General features: G+C 40.9%; 1 protein-coding gene across 2 annotated transcripts in view; it reads left to right on the forward strand.

Annotated features, from left to right (window-relative positions):
* The window catches only part of LOC126210079 (1,5-anhydro-D-fructose reductase-like), an 83,263-nt gene extending 63,212 nt beyond the window's left edge, over positions 1 to 20,051 (forward strand). Inside the window, exons 6-7 of one of the 2 annotated variants that reach the window (XM_049939206.1) lie at positions 15,220 to 15,317; positions 17,869 to 18,860. In XM_049939206.1, the coding sequence (XP_049795163.1) occupies positions 15,220 to 15,317; positions 17,869 to 17,890 (120 nt within the window). In that variant the 3' untranslated portion in view covers positions 17,891 to 18,860. Of the gene's footprint in view, positions 1 to 15,219; positions 15,318 to 17,868; positions 18,861 to 19,540 lie in introns of those variants that run through there. The other variant, XM_049939205.1, reaches the window with a different exon arrangement.
* Positions 20,052 to 20,340: the final 289 nt, after the last annotated feature.

A 20,340-nucleotide genomic window follows, 5' to 3' on the forward strand; every position in this document is an offset into this window, starting at 1 on the left:
CCTAAGCGGCCAGCCAGCCAGCGGCCGCTAGACTCGGACTCAGTTATGATTTGACTGTTAAAGTGTACACACGTCTTACTCTGTTTACTTGATCTGTGACTTTCATGTATTGCGTCTTCCTTGAAATATAATTGTTCAACTTGAAGTTATAACAATTGGCGATGAGGTAGTGATTTTTCTTTTTCATCGTTGACCCACATGTTTCCATGGCTACTTTAGAGCAACTATTGCAAGGCCTCATAGAACAGCAAACGCTTCTCACAAATGCGATTCATGATTTTGTCGTGGCATCAAATACGGGGCGTCTCTCGTCGTCTCCACCTCCTTTTCCTCCTTACGACGAGACAGCGGAAGACTGGTCTGATTACGAAAAACGTCTTCGACAGCACTCTTCGCATTTCATGTCGCGGACGAACAAACATGTAAGTCTCTGTTCCTTTCATGGATTTCACCACAAATGTATCGGTTGTTGTCGCAATTGGCTCCTTTGAAAGATCCTGCGTCTTTGTCCTTTGCTGAAATGTGCTCACTTCTGTCCGTCTATTTACAAAAGCAAACGCATGTGGTAGCCTCTCATGTTGCCTTTTATCGTTGTCAGAAACAACTGAATCAATCCTATAGCGCTTGGGCTGCTGAACTTCACGGCCTCAGTAGAAAGTGTCAATTTGTTACTGAAGTTCACAAAGAATCCTATGCCGATTCCATGGTATGGGATGCTATTATCTGATCGGCACCCGACAAAGAAGTTAGGCAATGTGCCCTTCAGTTGGCAAATCCGACTCTAGATGAAGTCCTATCCATTGCTCAGTCTTTTGAAATTTCTCGCGCCACTGGAGAGCAAATAGAGGCATGGGGTGACGTCGGTGAAATACGACCTCTGTGCGATGTTGACGAAGCGTGTGGCGTGTCCCCGCCGGCCAACGTGGCCTCGGTATACTCCCAAGTGCAGCCTCGGCCTAACTGTAAACAAACCTCTAAGAAACTGCAGCAAAACCCATGGAAACTTCCTTCATGTCTGCGGTGTTTTAAGAAACATTCACGAGAAGATTGTCCACAACGTTGAGCCGCGTGTCACAAATGCAAAAAAAAGGGTCATGTGTCATGTGTTTGCAAATCCGAGCACATACATGACGTTCATGAACATGACGCTGATTCTGATTCTGTGTTGTCTGTCAATTGTACTTCTTCCCTTTCAGGGAAGTTATTCCTCACTGTCCAACTACTTGGTCGAGATGTTTGCATGCAGGTGGATACTGGTTCTGCTGCCACTATCAATTCTCAGACGTATCTTCAGTTGGGTTCTCCAATCCTGTCACCAGTCACTAGGCAATTATGGACTTACAATAAACAGAAGATTTCTCTCTTGGGACAATTTGATGCTGAGGTATCTTACAAATCTATAATTCGCACTGCTCCCATATTTGTGGTCAACCATAGTAACGCGGAGAATCTTTTTGGTTTCGATGCCTTTCGCGTTTTTGGGTTCTCCATAGATGACTCTGTCAAAATCGTATCTGATGCTATTCCTTATGCTCAACTGGATTCCTTGTCAATGACATTTTCGTCCCTTTTTTCTCCTGGGTTAGGCTGTGCAAACGACTTTGAAGCTCATATCACTCTCAAACCCACTGCTCGGCCTAAGTTTTTTTGGGCTTGGCCCATTCCTGTGGCCCTTTGTGATCAGGTCAAACGGCAGCTGGATTGTCTCACTGCTTCAGAGGTCTTGCTTCCTGTCACTTCCAGTGAGTGGTCCTCTCCTGTCGTTGTCGTTGCTAAGCCAAATGGTGATATTTGTCTCTGTAGCGATTTCAAAGCCACTGTAAATGCTCAATGCCTTATCGACACTTACCCTGTGCCTCGACCTGAAGAATTGTTCACTAAACTTGCTTTCAGCGATTCTTGGAACAAATATATTTCAAGGAAGACGCATTACATGAAAGTCACAGATCAAGTAAACAGAGTAAGACGTGTGTACACTTTAACAGTCAAATCATAACTGAGTCCGAGTCCAGCGGCCACTGGCTGGCTGGCCGCTTAGGTGGCACTGCTGCTGCATGGCTGGCAGACAGCGCCGCATGTAGAGGACGCGTGAAACTGTGCGGCAGCACTTTGAAAGATTGGCGAGTCACAACAATGTTCTTCCACATTTGTTCCAAAGTGTACAGAACAGTCAGTGGTGACGTCACTTTCAATAATGCTGTTGTTCCACGTAAAGAGATCCAGAAGACATTCAACATTGACAAGAAGCACACAAAGAGCAGAAAAATTCACTGATAGCCATTTGTAACCAGACTCATTCCAGAAAATTAATGTGAAAATGACAGTTTTGGTCCTAAGCCACTGTATTGCTGCAGCTGTCAGAACTTATGTAGCAACTAAATAATCACACAGTGATACAGCAGAGAACACAGATCGTTTTATAGAACTTAAGAACAATTTATTTCAAGTTTTCAAAAGCAGGACAGCACTTTCCTCTAGTGTCAATAGGTTAGAGTGACCAGACATCCTGTATTTTATGGGACTGTCCCATATTTAGATTAAGTGTCCCATTGTCTCAGCAAAATACTTATTGGACATATATTATCACGTCTTTCATTACCTGTCATGTACATTTTGAAGCACTGTGTTTCTAAGTAATGTGTTGCATAACCAAATGTTGCACAAATTGGTCGTACCCAAAGAATAAAATAAATTCACTCTTTGACTAAGCCATACTGAATGAGGATTGATTTGTAAAGTTATTTGATTGACAGTATGTAACACTTTTACGTGGCAAGCAGTTTTATCACTTCCACATTCTTTGTGCATTACCTACTGCTTCAGGTCACTGCATTTAGAAGTGTTATTTTAGACCGTCAGACTCACAGTTTATGTTACTTGGTGTGATATATTGCTAACTTTTCACTGACATGCCAATGAAATGTTAGTATTTACTGATAAAATTAAAGTTGAGTTTCCATTTCTGAAGTTAGAACAGCGAAGTGAGAAATTATTTTACATGCTTGTTTCCACGTGACAGCAATAATACAATAAAAGATTTACTTGCATACTAATGTAATGTATTTTAATATTCTTTTTAGTGCAAGTTTTAACAAAAAGCACACTGGTCTATGTAGTTGTAGCACATACCGTGTGTTTTAACAAAGAACTACTGTATACAGGGTGAAAAGTATTTAAACCGACAAACTCTGGGAGGTTGTAGGGGACATCAAAACAAATATTTTCCCCTAATGTCATATTTTCCTATGAGGAGTATTTAAACCGGTAGAGGAAGATTTCTCTGGCGGCAAATTAATCAAACCAACAAACAGTTTTCCAATTTTTTATGACCAAGAGGCAACACATTAACACAACCCACTTTCAATTACAGTAGATTTTCAAAAATGCCTTGTAAACAACACATAACAAAGATTAGACCGTCGGATCATGTTCTGTCTGACATGGGCAAAAACCCCAGGAGTATCCTGAATTGTTCCTGTTGCTGCTACTATCCGGGCAAACAGATCCTCTTCTGATGCAACAGGAGTTGTGCATCTCTCCCCACACAAAAAAGTCCAGAAGGGACATATCTGGGTATCGAGCAGTCCATGGTAGAGGACCACCTCTGCCAATCCATGTTTCTGGGAACCGTCGGTCCAGAAATCGACGCACATGATGACTGAAATGTGCCGGCGCCCCGTCATGTTGGAGCCACATACGTTGTCTTGTAGGAAGCGGAACGTGTTCCAGCAATTCTAGCAATGCTCTGGCGAGAAAATTGTAATAGCGCCTGCTATTTAATGGCCTAGGTAGCAGATACGGCCTCAACAACACCAACCCACACATTAACGAAGAACTGCACTTGACGAGCGCTAGTAACTGTGGCACGTGGGTTATCCTCACTCCAAACATGCTAATTGTGCACATTGAAGACTCCATCTCACCCGAACATTGTTTCATCGGTAAACAACACAGAGGATGGAAATGTAGGATGCATTTCACACTGTTCCAGGTACCACTGCGAAAATTGTGCTCTGGGTGGATAATCAACTCGTTCCAGGTTGTGGACACTCTGTAAGTGTAATGGAAGTAAGAATTGCTTTCGAAGGACTGTTATTACAGTCGTCTGATTCGTCCCCATGTTACGTGCAATTGCACGAGTGCTGATTGAAGGATCCCATTCCACATGCTGCGAGACAGCTTCCTCAAATTGCAGCGTTCTTCTTGTGTGACGGAGTCCATGTCCAGGTAATCTGCTAAATAATCCGGTCTCACGCAGGCGTTGGTACACAGCAGCAAAGGTCGTATGATGCGGGATACGGTGATTAGGATATTGTTGATAAACATGCTGTGCAGCTTGTCTGTTGTAGTGCGCTACGTAGTATGCACCAACCATATCAGTGTACTCACTCCAGGTGTATCGCTCCATTAGTAAACAGAGACAATGCACTACTACACTGGTGGACAGCAGTTGCCTACAACTGAAGAGCGTAATACGCCCTCTAATAACTGAAGTGTGTAATACGGCCTCCACCAGTTTAAATAATCCTCCTAGGAAAGAATGACATTAGGGAAAAATATTTGTTTTGATGTCCCCTACAACCTCCCAGAGTTTGTCCGTTTAAATACTTTTCACCCTGTAGATATTGTATTAATGAAAGTTTCACAAAATGTTGATTCATTTCAACTTCTAATTTGTGTCCCATGTTTTGATATTGGAAATATGGATACTGTACTGTAGGTGTGCTTGGTCAGAGCAATGTTCAATGGATATACTTGATAGGGCAAAAAAGCTTTAAGTAATGTTCATAAAATTGATGAAAAGACAGGCAAAATCACACTACTTTTTTGCATTATAGGATTGATGTAAACTGACGCTTAACATAAACAAATGTAATGTATTGTGAATACATAGAAAAAGGATCCTTTATTGTATGATTATATCATGGCGGAACAAACATTGGTAGCAGTTACTTCTGTAAAATATCTGGGAGTATGCGTATAGAAAAATTTGAAGTGGAATGATCACATAAAATTAATTGATGGTAAGGTGGATGCCAGGTTGAGATTCATTGAAAATGTAGTTCATCAACAAAGGAGGTGGCTTACAAAACACTCGTTCGACCTATACTTGAGTATTTCTCACCAGTGTAGGATCCGTACCAGGTTGGGTGACAGAGGAGATAGAGAAGATCCAAAGAAGAGCGGCGCGTTTTGTCACAGGGTTATTTGGTAAGCGTGATAGTTTTACGGAGATGTTTAGCAGATGTGGCAGACTCTGCAAGAGAGGTGCTCTGCATCGAGGTGTATCTTGCTGTCCAGGTTTCGAGAGGATGGGTTTCTGGATGAGGTAGCGAATGTATTGCTTCCCCCTACATATACGTCCCGAGGAGATCACGAATGTAAAATTACAGAGATTCGAGTGCGCACGGAGGCTTTCCGGCAGTCTTTCTTCCCACGAATCGTACACGACTGGAACAGGAAAGGGAGGTAATGACAGTGTCACGTAAAGTGCCCTCCGCCACACACCATTGGGTGGCTTGCGGAGTATAAATGTAGATGTGGATCATAACCATCATTTGACCATTGAACAGACTCCCATTTAGATGACATACTAATAAGCATCCCTGGTGTAGAGAAACAACTGAAGGAGTTGAAAACAAGTAAGTCAGCAGGTCGTGATGGAATCCCAGTTCAGTTTTTCACAGAATACTCGACTGCATTGGCCCCTTATTGAGCTTGCATTTATCGTGAATCTGTCACCCAATGCAAAGTCACACGTGACTGGTAAAAAAGTGCAGGTGACTCCTGTGTACAAAAGGGCAACAGAACAGACCTACAAAGTTACAGGCCAATATCCCTAACATCAGTCTGCTGCAAAATCCTTGAACATAATCTCAGTTCAAGTACAACAAATTTGAGACCAAGAAGCTTATGTCCACAAATTAGCATGGTTTCAGAAAGCATCACTCATGTGAAACTCAGCTTGCCCTTTTTTCATGTGATATAATACAGACTATGGATGAAGGGCAACACGCAGAGTCTATATTTCTAGATTTCCAGAAACCATTTGACATGGTGCCCCATTTCAGGCTGTTAAAGAAGATATGAGGATACGTTCACTGATATGTGAATGGCTCAAAGTCTTCTTAAGTTACAGAAACCAGTATCGCGTCATCGATGGCAAGTGTTCATCAGAGACAAAGATATTAATCTATTATCTCCAGTGCCCCAGTGAAGTGTGATAGGACAGCTATTATTCTCTATATACATAAACAGTGTGGGCAGCAATCTGTGGTTGTTTGCTGATGATGCTGTATGCATGGTAAGGTGTCAAAGTTGAGTGACTGTAGGAGGATACAAGATGACTTAGACAAAATTTCTAGTTGGCGTGATGAATAGCAGCTAGCTCTAAATGTAGAAGAATGAAAGTTAATGTGGATGAGCAGCAAAAGCAAACCCATAATGTCTGGATACAGCATTAGTGGTGTCCTGTTTGACAAAGTCACATCATTTAAATATCTGGCCGTAACATTGCAAAGCATTATGAAATGGAACGAGCACGTGAGGGTTGTAGAAAGAAAGGTGAATTGTCGTCTTCAGTTTAGTAGGAGAATTCTGAGAAAGTGTGGTTCATCTGTAAAGGAGATTGCATATAGGATGCTAGTGCAGTCTATTCTTGTATACTGCTCAGGTGTTTCAGATTTGCATTAGGTCGGTTTATAGGAAGACTTTGAAGCATTTCAGAGGCAGGCTGCTATATTTGATACTGGTAGGTTTGAAAAACATGCAAGTGTTACAAAGATGCTTCAGGAACTCAAATGGGAATCCCTGGAGGGGAGGTGACGTTCTTGTCAAGGTACACCGTTGAGAAAATGCAGAGAACTGGCATTTGAAGTTAACTGCTGAATGATTCTGTTGCCTTGGACCTATATTGGATGTAAGGAGCACAGATATAAGGTATGAGAAATTAGGGCTTGTATAAAGACATATATACAGTGATTTTTCCCTCATTCTGTTTGCGAGTGGAACAGGAAAGGAAGTTAGTAGCAGTGCTGAGGGGTACCTTCCACCATGAGCTCTAAGGTGGATTGCGGAATATCTCTGTAGATGTAGATGAAGATTGCTAGATGGAAGCCAGAGCTAGCTAGAGTGTGCTCCAGGTGGCGACTGGCAGGTGTGGTGTGATTTCTCTGACATGCATCGTATCAGCTACCAACAATGGGTGCACAGGGAGCCTGTCGTTGGGAGCCCACTATCCACAGGAATGTACGACCTCCCCTAAAGTGCGAACCTACTTGGGATGTAAGTCACAATGAACTATACTTGACCATTAGAAGAAAATAATTATTATGCAAGTGTCTTTTAATTGTGCCTATCTGCACTATCTGCCTATCTGCATCTTTATGATAAGTAGGAATCTGGTTTTTTTTCTACATTTTTGAAAATATTAAAATGAAAATGTGAAAGAAAGGCTCGGCAACCAGCACACTGCATTCTGTACTTTTATGTTGGTATTCATAATTCCTCCAGTATTTGATTTTTATAACATTGGCCTGAATGAAGAGCTTGAATAAATTTAGACATATGCTACATGGGTTGTTATGTGTTGGTGTAGTCCATTCAGAATTGCTAAGTGATTCATGGGAATGTGAGTATTGGAAGGAACATAATGACTTCTCATAGATAAGTAAAGATTAGGTGTGTTCAAAAACAAAAAAAAAAAAAAAAAAAAAAAAAAATGGGAATCTTTGTGGTTCATGGTGTGGGTTCCTGTAGTCATGTCCTAGTTCATGAACCACGGGCAACGTATGAGTGGCCAAGTAAGTGGTCCCGACAGTCGGGATACCAGTTACTTTGGAATAAGGCTGGGCATCTCGGACATATTCTGAGTCGTGGTCACCTTTGTGCTCATACGGCAAAGACTACCAAATCCACCGGTTAGTCCCTCAACCGGTAGGGGTAAAACCCAATGGGACTCGGGGCAAGTAAGGCTAGCAACCTGCTTCCCTGGTACTTTAAATATGATGCTGGCAACAATCAGAGCAAAATGCCTCGGACCTTTGGAGGTGACGGAGTCCCACCTCTAACTGACAAACCAGGGACTCCCAAGATACGACTTGGCAAACAAATGGTAATGAGATGGGTAGCTATTAATATCAATGGGGGCTACTCTGGGAAGAAGGTAGAGCTGGCAGAGGCTGCAAGTAAGATGGGGCTGGACGTTTTAGCTGTTAGTGAAATTCGGGTAAGGGGTGAGAAAGAAGAGGAAGTGGGAGAATACAAGGTCTACCTGTCAAGAGTCAAAGCAGGAATAGCACAATGGGGTGTAGGGCTTTACATCAGGAAAGAAATGGAACCCAGTGTAGTTGCAATAAGGTATGTAAACGAACGACTGATGTGGATAGATGTGACAGTGTCTAGCGAGAAAAATAGGATTGTGTCAGTATATTCGCATTGTGAAGGGACAGATCAAGATTAGATGGATAGTCTTTATGAGGCACTCAGTGATGTAGTTGTTAGAGTAAAGGACAAGGACAGTGTTCTGCTCATGGGTGATTTTAATGCCAGGATTGGAAATCGAACAGAAGGGTATGAAAAGGTTATGGGTAAATTTGGAGAGGATTTGGAGGCCAACAGGAATGGGAAACAACTCTTGGATTTCTGTGCCAGTATGGGCTTAGTAATCACAAACTCCTTTTTTAAACATAAGAACATTCACCGGTATACTTAGGAAGGCAGGGGAACCAGATCTGTCATTGACTATATACAGGTAATAACAGATCAGGAATTCAGGAAGGCTGTGAGGGACACACGTGTATTCAGGGGATTCTTTGATGACACTGATCATTACTTAATCTGCAGTGAAATTGGGATTGTGAGGCCGAAAGTGCAGGAGGTCAGGTCCATATGTAGGAGGATAAGAGTGGAGAAACTTCAGGATAGGGAAATCAGGCACAAGTACATAACAGCGATCTCAGAAAGGTACCAGTTAGTTGAATGTAGTCAATCACAGTCATTGGAAAAGGAATGGATGAGGTACAGGGACACAGTACTAGAAGTGGCTAAAGAATGTCTTGGAACAGTGGTGTGTAAAAGTAGGATGAAGCAAACAGCTTGGTGGAATGACACAGTCAAGGCAGCCTGTAAAAGGAAAAAGAAGGCGTATCAAAAATGGCTACATACTAGAACTCAAGTAGACCGAGAAAGTTATGTTGAAGAAAGAAACAAAGCCAAACAGATAATTGCAGCATCCAAGAAGAAATCTTGGGAAGACTTTGGAAACAGGTTGGAGACTATGGGTCAAGCTGCTGGAAAACCATTCTGGAGTGTAATTAGCAGTCTTCGAAAGGGAGGTAAGAACGAAATGACAAGTATTTTGGACAGGTCAGGAAAACTGCTGGTGAATCCTGTGGATGCCTTGGGCAGATGGAGGGAATATTTTGAAGAGTTGCTCAATGTAGGTGAAAATACGATCAGTAATGTTTCAGATTTCGAGGTAGAATGGGATAGGAATGATGATGGAAATAGGATCACATTTGAGGAAGTGGAGAAAATGGTCAATAGATTGCAATGCAATAAAGCAGCTGGGGTGGATGAAATTAAGTTGGAACTCATCAAATACAGTGGAATGTCAGGTCTTAAATGGCTACACAGGATAATTGAAATGGCCTGGGAGTCGGGACAGGTTCCATCAGACTGGACAAAAGCAGTAATCTACCAATCTTTAAACATGGAAACAGAAAAGATTGTAACAACTACAGAGGTATCTCTTTAATCAGCGTTGTTGGTAAAATCTTCTCAGGTATTGTTGAAAGGTAAGTGCGAGTATTAGTTGAGGACCAACTGGATGAAAATCAGTGTGGGTTTAGCCCTCTTAGAGATTGTCAGGACCAGATCTTTAGCTTACGGCAAATAATGGAGAAGTGTTTTGAGTGCAACAGGGAATTGTATCTATGCTTTATAGATCTAGAAAAGGCATATGACCGGGTTCCTAGGAGGAAGTTATTGTCTGTTCTACGAGATTATGGAATAGGAGGCAAACTTTTGCAAGCAATTAAAGGTCTTTACATGGATAATCAGGCAGCAGTTAGAGTTGGCGGTAAATTGAGTTCATGGTTCAGAGTAGTTTCAGGGGTAAGACAAGGCTGCAACCTGTCTCCACTGTTGTTCATATTATTTATGGATCATATGTTGAAAACAATAGACTGGCTGGGTGAGATTAAGATATGTGAACACAAAATAAGCAGTCTTGTATATGCGGATGACTTAGTTGTGATGGCAGATTCAATTGAAAGTTTGCTAAGTAATATTTCAGAGCTAGATCAGAAATGTAAGGACTATGGTATGAAGATTAGCATCTCCAAAACGAAAGTAATGTCAGTGGGAAAGAAATATAAACGGATTGAGTGGCAAATAGGAGGAACAAAGTTAGAACAGGTGGACGGTTTCAAGTACTTAGGATGCATATTCTCACAGGATGGTAACATAGTGAAAGAACTGGAAGCGACGTGTAGCAAAGCTAATGCAGTGAGCACTCAGCTATGATCTACTCTCTTCTGCAAGAAGGAAGTCAGTACCAAGACTAAGTTATCTGTGCACCGTTTCAATCTTTCGACCAACTTTGTTGTATGGGAGTGAAAGCTGGGTGGATTCAGGTTACCTTATCAATAAGGTTGAGGTTACGGATATGAAAGTAGCTAGGATGATTGCAGGTACTAGTAGATGGGAACAATGGCAGGAGGGTGTCCACAATGAGGAAATCAAAGAAAAACTGGGAATGAACTCTATAGATGTAGCAGTCAGAGCGAACAGGCTTAGATGGTGGGGTCATGTTACACGCATGGGAGAAGCAAGGTTACCCAAGAGACTCATGGGTTCAGCAGTAGAGGGTAGGAGGAGTCGGGGCAGACCAAGGAGAAGGTACCTGGATTCGGTTAAGAATGATTTTGAAGTAATAGGTTTAACATCAGAAGAGGCACCAATGTTAGCACTGAATAGGGGATAATGGAGGAATTTTATAAGGGGGCTATGCTCCAGACTGAACGCTGAAAGGCATAATCAGTCTTAAATGATGATGATGGGAATCTTTGGCGTTTTGGGAAATAATTTTATTTATTCTTCTGCTTTGATGTAATCCTCTTAAAAATAGTTCCCATTAGATATTGTACATTTTTATACACTCTCAATCCCCAAAACACTTGTGGAAATTGATCTTTATTATAACTCTTAATATTAGCTCTCTCAATAGTGTATTTTTAATCTCATCTGTACTCGGGAACAGAAAAAAAAACATCGGGCCATGTTTGGCAAATATGGAGGTGGGTCACTATTTAAGTATTGTTTTTGGCCAAAAATTCATTCAAGAATGCATTATCATAGTGCATAAACCATGAATTGTTTCATTGCTTCACACAAATGGCATTAAACATTGTTCATAGCAAAATTTAATATGAATTACCTGATCCATTATAGACCACACGATTAATTGCCAATGGTAACAAAACACATGTAACACTTTTGACAGCTGATAGCAGGCTTAATATGTGGTATGGCACTGTACAGATACTTTTGAGACTTGTTTACCAACACAACAACAAAAGAAATCATGCAATTGGGCTAATACAGGATCCTCATGTGAATGAAGCTAATACAGCATGCAAATTTACAAAATCCCTATTACTTTTTGATCATACCTTGTGTAGAAAATTGATACTTTAAGTAGACTGAAAAATCCTTACAATGCCTCGGTCACACATATTGTACAAGGACCTTGAGGATAAGATAAAGAGAGCAGAACACATATTGAGGATTGTCAGTATGTACATGGATGAAACAGCAAAGGAAATAAGTGATAATGTTATGGGGTATCTCTGTCGTGCACTAAACAGTGTTTTGCAGCACATGTATCCACACAATGAACAATCAAAAATTCAGTCAGAAACCTACACAATTTGAAATCCAAGAACATTCTTTTCATTCTCTGCTTTTCACATTCATTAACTGTGTGTAATAACTGGATTGTGAAAAATAGCTTGAGATATATGTGTGCCCACTTCTCGTCTAGGTTTCAGCCCGTGGAGCAATCCATTTGCTTTACACATATTTTCAACTGAACTATGAAGCTCTGTCACAAGTCTGTTTTTGATATTGTACTGTGTTGTTGTTGTTGTTGCAGTCTTCTGTCTGAAGACTCATTTGACACAGTTCTCCACACTAGTCTATCCTGTGCAAACCTCTTTATCTCCAAATAACTACTGTAAACTACATTCATTGGAACCTGCTTACGGTATTCATCTCTTTGTCTCCAATTTCCAATTTTCATCCAATGTGGTGGGTGAGTTCACTCATTTGTTTGGAAGGGGAGGCCGACATTGTTTGACCACTTTCAGCCAGATGGCTACGTGCTGCGATGACAGAATTGAGATGCATGCCCCGCAATCTTTCTCCAACGATTTTACAGAAACGATTCATTAAAAAAAAATCATTTTTGCATTATTTTTAGCTTTATATGTCAGCTTCATGATGACTTGGCCATATTTTGTTAATGTCATAGTTATTGTGATATTTGGAATTAAGTAAGATTCCATGCAAAATTCGGAAAACTTTGCAGTGACAAATAGGAGTCACTATGAGTGAAAAATAGGAGTCACTATGATTTTGCATTTGGTGCATATTACGTAATATGTTGCTGTTTATGAAATTTGGGTAACACATTGAATTTTACTTCAGAGTTGGTGGAGTCCCTGTTTGTCACCAATCTCAAGAAACTTGATGTAACAAATACATTTGTGATCATGCGCACCAGCGATAAAGCGAGAATGAAATATCTGCAACATTCCTCATATTTCGCAAAAGGTTTTGGCGAATGAGAGCGCACAGAAGGGAGTACTTTGCCACATGGTTACTATGTAAAACTCCATTGCGCACTGTGTTATTCTGCTTCCTACATACTTTTTTGATGAAAGAATGTAATTTTTAAGGGCCATCAATAGCTGTTAAAATGAGAAATGTTGTGGATTTTGGAACAGCAAAACTGAAGACATAATACATTTATTTTTCTACTAAGGATGTGCTTTTTTTGTTAGCTATTGACCTTATTTTGCTTAGTTCCTCACTTAATAAAATTAATAAACAACTATTTCAGAATTCTCTCACAACTGTGTCTTCACAACTCGTTAGTGAGGTGATATTGTGTAAACTCCTCTGTATTTTGGCAAAAGCAGCAAATTTTAACATGCAACAAGAGGAATGTGGGTTTTACTCAAAATTTGCCTCTCACAATGCTTCTCTGAAACTTTAAAATTGTTAATAAGTCAGATGGAATTCTTTTTAGACACTAGCCAAAGCAGAGGTGACAGCAGATCTTTTTGGATGGTCACCTTGTGGAAAGGGCCGACTTAATATCTACAAAAAATGTGAGTGTAGGCTTCAGTTCAAGACGGCACGTCCCGTCCAGTGCTTGGCATTTCCCTTACAATGCCTGCCCACAGCTTTCACCACTACCGTTCTCCCCCCACTTGCCCTGCCGATTGTTCGTCTACTGGCAAGGTTATTCTGTGCGTGCTCTATCTTGTTTATTGAATCGAACACAAAATGGTGCAGAGTACAACAACAGGGAAGCAACAGCTGGAGATGAGAAAAGGTCCGTAGCAAAGTTCAAGTCCACTGTAGTGTGTAGTGTAGCATTGCAGATATGTTAAGTTACTGAGAGCAAAGTCCAAGCAGTGTAGTGTAACCAGATCTGAGGTGCAGCATGGTACGGTGACAGTAGCAAGACAAAGAATGATTGTCAGAAGCTGGGATGGGTCCAGATATAGGCCAGTGTAGTGGTCACCAGTGTGCCATTGTAGTGGTCACCAGTGTTGTCAGTGTTACTGTCAAGTTGGTGCGCCTGTCTGGTGTTGCTTGCGCGGCCAGCATGGAGTGCTAAGCTGAAAGCTTGGTGGATGTCAAATGGTAGTGCTAAATGCAGATTTACCGCATTTTTCATTATCATCAAAGTTTTTATTTCTCCTTCCTGAACATTTACTTTACTTCTCACTTAATATGCAGATTAAATAACATTGCAGATAGGCTATGACCCTGTCTCACCCTCTTCTCGATCACTGCTTCCCTTTTGTGTTCTTTTACTCTTATAACTGTAGACTGTTTGGTGCATAAATTGTAAATAGCCTTATGTTCCCTGCATTTATATCTGTCACCTTCTTAATTTCAAACTGTGTGTTCCACTCAACATTGTCAGAAGCTGTTTCTAAACCCATAAGTACTGTAATTGTAGGTTTCCCTTTCTTTAACCTACCTTCTAAGATAAGTTGTATGGTTAGTATTGCCTTGCGTGTTTCTACATTTTGCTGGAACCTGAATTTGCATCCTCTAAGATTGACTTGTATCAGTTTTTTCATTCTTATGTAAATAATCCGTGTAAGTATTTCAGTACAATAACATATTAAAGTGATGGTTCAGTAATATTCCCAGCTTTCAGGACCCGCCTTCTTTGGAATTGTAATCATTATATTCTTTTCAAAGTCTGAAGGTATTCCGCCTGTCTCAAATATCTTGCACACCAGGAGAAATAGTTTTAGAATTTCTGGCTCTCTCGAGGATATAAAAATTATGAAGGAATACCATTTACTCAGCTCTTTCTGCACTATCGTATGCCCCAGCTCAGGTTCATCTGAATCCTCTTCTGGTTATATAATTTTATCTTAAAATTCATTTCCCTTGTATAGCCCTATTGTATTTTCTTTCGATCTTTTGGGCTTACCTTCTTTGCTGAGTACTGGCTATCCATCTGAGCTCTTGATATCACACAGTTGCTTCTCTGATCCAAATGTATCTTTAATTTCCCTATAGCCAGCTTCTAACTTTCCCAGGTATGCATTCTTCTACAGCCTCACATCTGTCCCCTAGCCATTCCTCCTCAGCCATTTTGCACCTTCTGTCAGTCTCAGTTTTCAAATGCCTGTACTCTCTTTCACTTGCTTCATTTACTGCTTTCTTGTATTTTTTCAATTTGTCAATTAAACTTATCTTGTTACCTGTTTGCTCCTCTGCTACCTTCGCTGTATCATCTGCTAGTTGCCCATTCATCTTCTACTACTGTATTCCTTTCCCCAATTCGTCAAATGTTGCCTAATGCTCCCTCTTAAACTCTCAACAGCCTCTGGTCCCTTTAGTTTATCCATGCCCATCTCTTTAATTCTGTACTTTTAAACTAATAAAGTCTTTAAATTCCAGGTATTTGACTTTGAACTTTCTCCAGAAGATATGTATTCACTGGAAGCTTTGGATAAAGGAGAACGTGGCCGACAAGTGAATGACGTAATTTTTCCAGGGTAAGTTTTTACTACTGATACTGGATGTCATTGAACTCCATTGTTCCTCAAAAACTACTTAGTCATTTTTATGATTTGTTAGGACACAGTTTGATTGCAATGACAGATTTTTATTTTCTGCATAAAGATGATTATGTATTACTACACAAAAACCAGCCACTGTTCATTGTGATAGTTTTCTATAAATTGCAGAATGATTGTTATAAATTCTGTGACTGTTTCTGCTCTTTCACCTATAAACTCTGCCAGAGTGATACCATCCCAGAAGTCCAGCACAACCTCCAGTTCTGTTTACAGCCTTAGGCCCTTCCCAGAACCTCTCTGAATCTATTTCCCTCCTCACCCCTACGAGACCCCGCATACCTACCTTACACACGCTCCCCAAAATCCACAAACCCAACAATCTTGGACGCCCCATTGTGGCTGGTTATTGTGCACCCGCTGAAAGAATTTCAACCCTCATTTACCAACTGCCCATAATCTAGCCCATGCCTACATATCAACCACTTCTTTCACTGACTCTCCACCATCCCTACCTCTTTACCTCCTGAATTCCTACTCATCACTGTTGATGCCACATCCGTATACACCAACATCCCTCACATCCATGGTCTTGCTGCTATTAAACACTACCTTTCCCAATGTCCTTCAGACTCCAAACCCACTGCCTCATTCCTCATAAATTACTAACTTCATCCTAATCCACAACTACTTCTCCTTTGAAGGGAAGATGTACAAACAAATCCATGGCACAGGCTTGGGCACCCATATGGCACCCTCCTATGTCAACCTGTTTATGGGCCATCTAGAGGAGACCTTCCTATGCTCCCACAACCCCAAACCTCTAGACTAGTTCAGATTCATTGATAATACCTTCATGATCTGGACTCAGGGCCAAGATATCCTGCATTCATTCCTTCACAACCTCAACGTCTTCTCCCCCATCCATTTCACCTGGCCATCCTCAACCCAGTGCACCACCTTCCTGGATGTTGACCTCCTCCTCTCTGATGGCTCCATCTGCACCTCTATCCTCATTAAACCCACCAGCCACACTTGCATTTCAACAGCTGTCATCCTTTCCATATCAAAAAATCTTTCCCATGTAGCCTGGCCACCTGGGGACAGCATATCTGCAGTTACAGGACCTCCCTTGCCCAGTATGCTGAAGGACTCACAAAGGCCTTCACAGACTGCCAATATCCCCCAGATCTTGTCCACAAACAGATTTCCCATGCCATATCCCCATACACTGCCAATACCCCCACCACCCCCAACCCCCAAGAACCAGCTACAAAGAAATTCCTCCTCCTTGACCCAGTATCACCCCAGACTGGAACAACTGAACAACATCCTTCATCAGAGCTTTGATTACCTATCATCTTGCCTTGAAATGAGGACATCATACCCGAGATAATTTCCACCTCTCCTGAAGTGGTGTTATGTCACCCACAACCTCAATAACATCCTAGTCAATCCCTATGCCACTCCCAGTGCCAACCCACCCGACCTTCACAGCACCCTAGTCCATCTCTATGCCGCTCCCAGTCACAACCCTTGCCACAATTATCATATCCCAGTGGAAGACCCAGGTGGAAGACTGCCAAATCCACCCACCTATTCCAGTCCTAACACAGGTTTATCCTACCCCACCAGGGAACAAGCCACTGTGAAGCAGGCATGTCATTTACCAGCTCTGCTACAATCATTGCACAGCTTTTTTTGTCGGTGTAATTACCAACCAGCTGTCCACCAGGATGAAAGGCCATTGCCAAACTGTGACCGAGAGCAAAGTAGACCACCCTGTGGCACAGCATGCAGCTGAGCATAACAAGCTCAATTTCAATGGTTTCTTTGTTGTTTGAGCCATATGAATCCTCCCCTCTATCATCAGCTTTTTATGAAATGGGGGAGTTTTCTGTACAACACATTCTGTGCCCCCGTAATTATCCCAACCTCACCCTGTGGTAACATATTGTTCCCACACCCTCCAGCCAGCACTTTCCATCCCCTCTGTCCTATCATCTCCTCCCATTCTCATCCCTCATCCTCTTTGTTGGCTTCCTCAGCCAACGCGCCCACCTGTCTTTCCTCACTTCTCTCCTTTTTGCCGTTTTCTCCACCTCCCTGCTCCACAACCTCCCGACATTGCACCTGTTGTAGTCCCTGCACACTCCACCAGATGGCACTCCTTTCTCTCCCCTCCCCTGCCCCCCACCCATACGTTGCTATTCCTTCCCCTTCCCCACCCTTCCAGATTGCTGTTTCCATTCGACATGACAGTCGCATTCTGGTCTGAGCTGTCAGAGTTGGCGGTCAGAGCTGTTGGAGTTGGCAGTCGTGTGCATGAGGAGTGTTTGCTTGTATGAATGAGCAATGTGTGTTCCTTTTTCTGACGAAGGCTGTGGCTGAAGGCTTATGAGTGAATGTCTTTTAATTGTGCCTGTTTCAACTTAACATGTCGTCTTTACAGTATGTAGCAATCTATCTTTTCCTACATTGTTGTCACTTTAAATGTAGATTTCTGTCACATGTTTACTTTTTTTAACAGTGTTGGAGTTTGCAAAGTGTAATAACTAGCTCTTCATTTCAAGTATTACATCTTGAACATCCTACATCTGCATATGTGTAATTGGAGGATTCAGCAGAAGAAAATGCTAAGGCCAAGAGCGTTAAATTCAAACAATAGAAAATCCAGGATGGAATGTAACAATACGAGAGAAGGAAAGTTGCTACTCACCATATAGCGGAGATGCTGAGTTGTGATAGGCACAATAAAAAGATTCACACAATGATAGCTTTCGGCCATTAAGGCTTTTGTCAGCAGTAGACACATATACGCATACGCACACATACTCACGCAAGCACAACTTGCACACACGTCTGCAGTCTCAGAGGGCTGAAACTACACTGCAGTGTAAGGCCTTTGTCAGCAGTAGACACACATACATAGACGCACACACACACTCATACAAGCGCAACTTGCACACACGTCTGCAGTCTCAGAGAGCTGAAACTACACTGCAGTGTGTGTGCGTGTGTGTCTACTGCTGACAAAGGCCTTAATGGCCGAAAGCCAAGATTGTGTGAATCTTTTTATTGTGCCTATCGCGAAATTCAAACTCAAGTACATATAACAGTTTTCAGGATACAAAAGACAATTATAAGAGTAATGGAACAAGTGAGCAGCAGATCTTTAAAGATCTAAATATCTTACCCCTTCCCTGCATTTTTATATTGGAAGTAGTCATGCATGTCAAAAAAAAGTATACTGAGAAAAGAAAACCTTTTTCCTCAAAACAAAAATGTCCATGATTATAGTACCAGGTCAGACAGTGACATACATGTTAATCATTGTAACACCACACTATGCCAAAAAGGTGTATATTGTGCAGGAACAAAACTATACAAGAGGTTACCAAGACATATAAAATCTCTTCCTGAACTACAAACCTTTAAAAAGTCTGTGACAGCCTACCTTCTGAAAAACTGCTACTATTCAATCTCACAGTATCTCACGCAAGAAAAAATGTAATTTGTAGCTTTAACAGTAAAAATAAGTTAAAAATATACAGTATTTTAAAAATTGTAATTATTAACTGTATAGATCCAATTTGTTATAAAAATTTAAATAATGTATGTTTGATGTTTGAAAAACCATTAGATAAAAAGATTTTCTGTCCAATAACCTTTTGTATGATATATGTACTGAAAAAGAGATATGGACAAATAAATAAATAAAATAAACAATAACACAAAACTATTTAGTTGGCATTGTTTTCTGGCATTACCTATGGAATTAGGTGTTACCAAGATGCGGTGCAGTCGAAAACAAAACAGATAATCTGATCATCCTAACCCTTAACTACCTAGGGTTAGCACTTTCTTCTACCAACCCTTCAGTTTTATTATGGTCAGTATTCTATATATTTGTGAGTGAGTTTTATTTCACAGATGTTTAAACATAGTTTGTATGAAAAACTGCTCAAACACACAATTTTTCGCAAATGTATAAGATGTATTTATGGTGCTAATTGCTTAGAATGCTTTATGATTAAGGAAAGAAACAAAAGCTTTAAAAAAGGTGTGTAGTACAGAAAATGTTACTGACATTAAAACTAAGCTGTGATTGTTACCTTTCTGCATTCTTAATGACTGGTTAAGTTTATCTTCATACTGTTCTTTGTAATGTTCTCCCCAACTTATGTTTCTTAAATTTTCAGACAAGAAAATCATCCCAAATATCCATGGAAGTACCGCTATTAATGGGATATTGTTGTGAAAACATTATACAGCAATGAGAAGATACTGAAATGCAGTAGCATCTTAATTGGTGGTTAATGCACTGCAAGAGCTTTAAATACCTAGAAAAAACAATAGTGTAAAATAAATGCCTGACAGCAATTTCTAAACAAGTGGGACAGTCCAAGGTCACGGAGACACCAATATTATCAAGCAGCTGTGTGTCAATGCAATACCACGTACCTAGACAGTAAGCCATTACAGCTCGAGTATGATGTCATATGCTACAGACAAGCCTGTAGCATAAACTCGGAGTCTGCAGTGATATGATTGCACTAATATTTTTGATGAACAATCAACACTGCTGACTAAATTTTACTGTGGCAGCCCATCTGATATAGATGAAATTACTGTGAATTATATATTTTTTATTATTAAAACAAAGTGCAAAGTGTTGTATTTTCTAAAGATATTGTAGAAGACATAACGTGGTGTGCTTGTTTTATAGTTTTGTATGTGGTGATTTTTTTTATTGCCACAATGTTTTCATAACTTTGATAGAGTAAACAACAACAAAAAATGTGCATCTTGTAGTTGCAAATAAGTAGCAAATCTGGCAATGTGGTGACTCGTAAACAGCTAGCAAACCTGACAATACTTCGCAATTGCTCAATATGCATGGGAATTGGAGGTATGTCCTAATACCCAGCTCCCCTCTCCCCCCTTTCTCCATCTTCTCCTGCCTTCCCCCTCCCTCTGTTGTTCTCCTCCTTCCCCGTCT

Source organism: Schistocerca nitens, chromosome 10 (genome assembly GCF_023898315.1).
Source record: "Schistocerca nitens isolate TAMUIC-IGC-003100 chromosome 10, iqSchNite1.1, whole genome shotgun sequence".
In the NCBI taxonomy this organism is placed as follows: Eukaryota; Metazoa; Arthropoda; class Insecta; order Orthoptera; family Acrididae; genus Schistocerca; species Schistocerca nitens.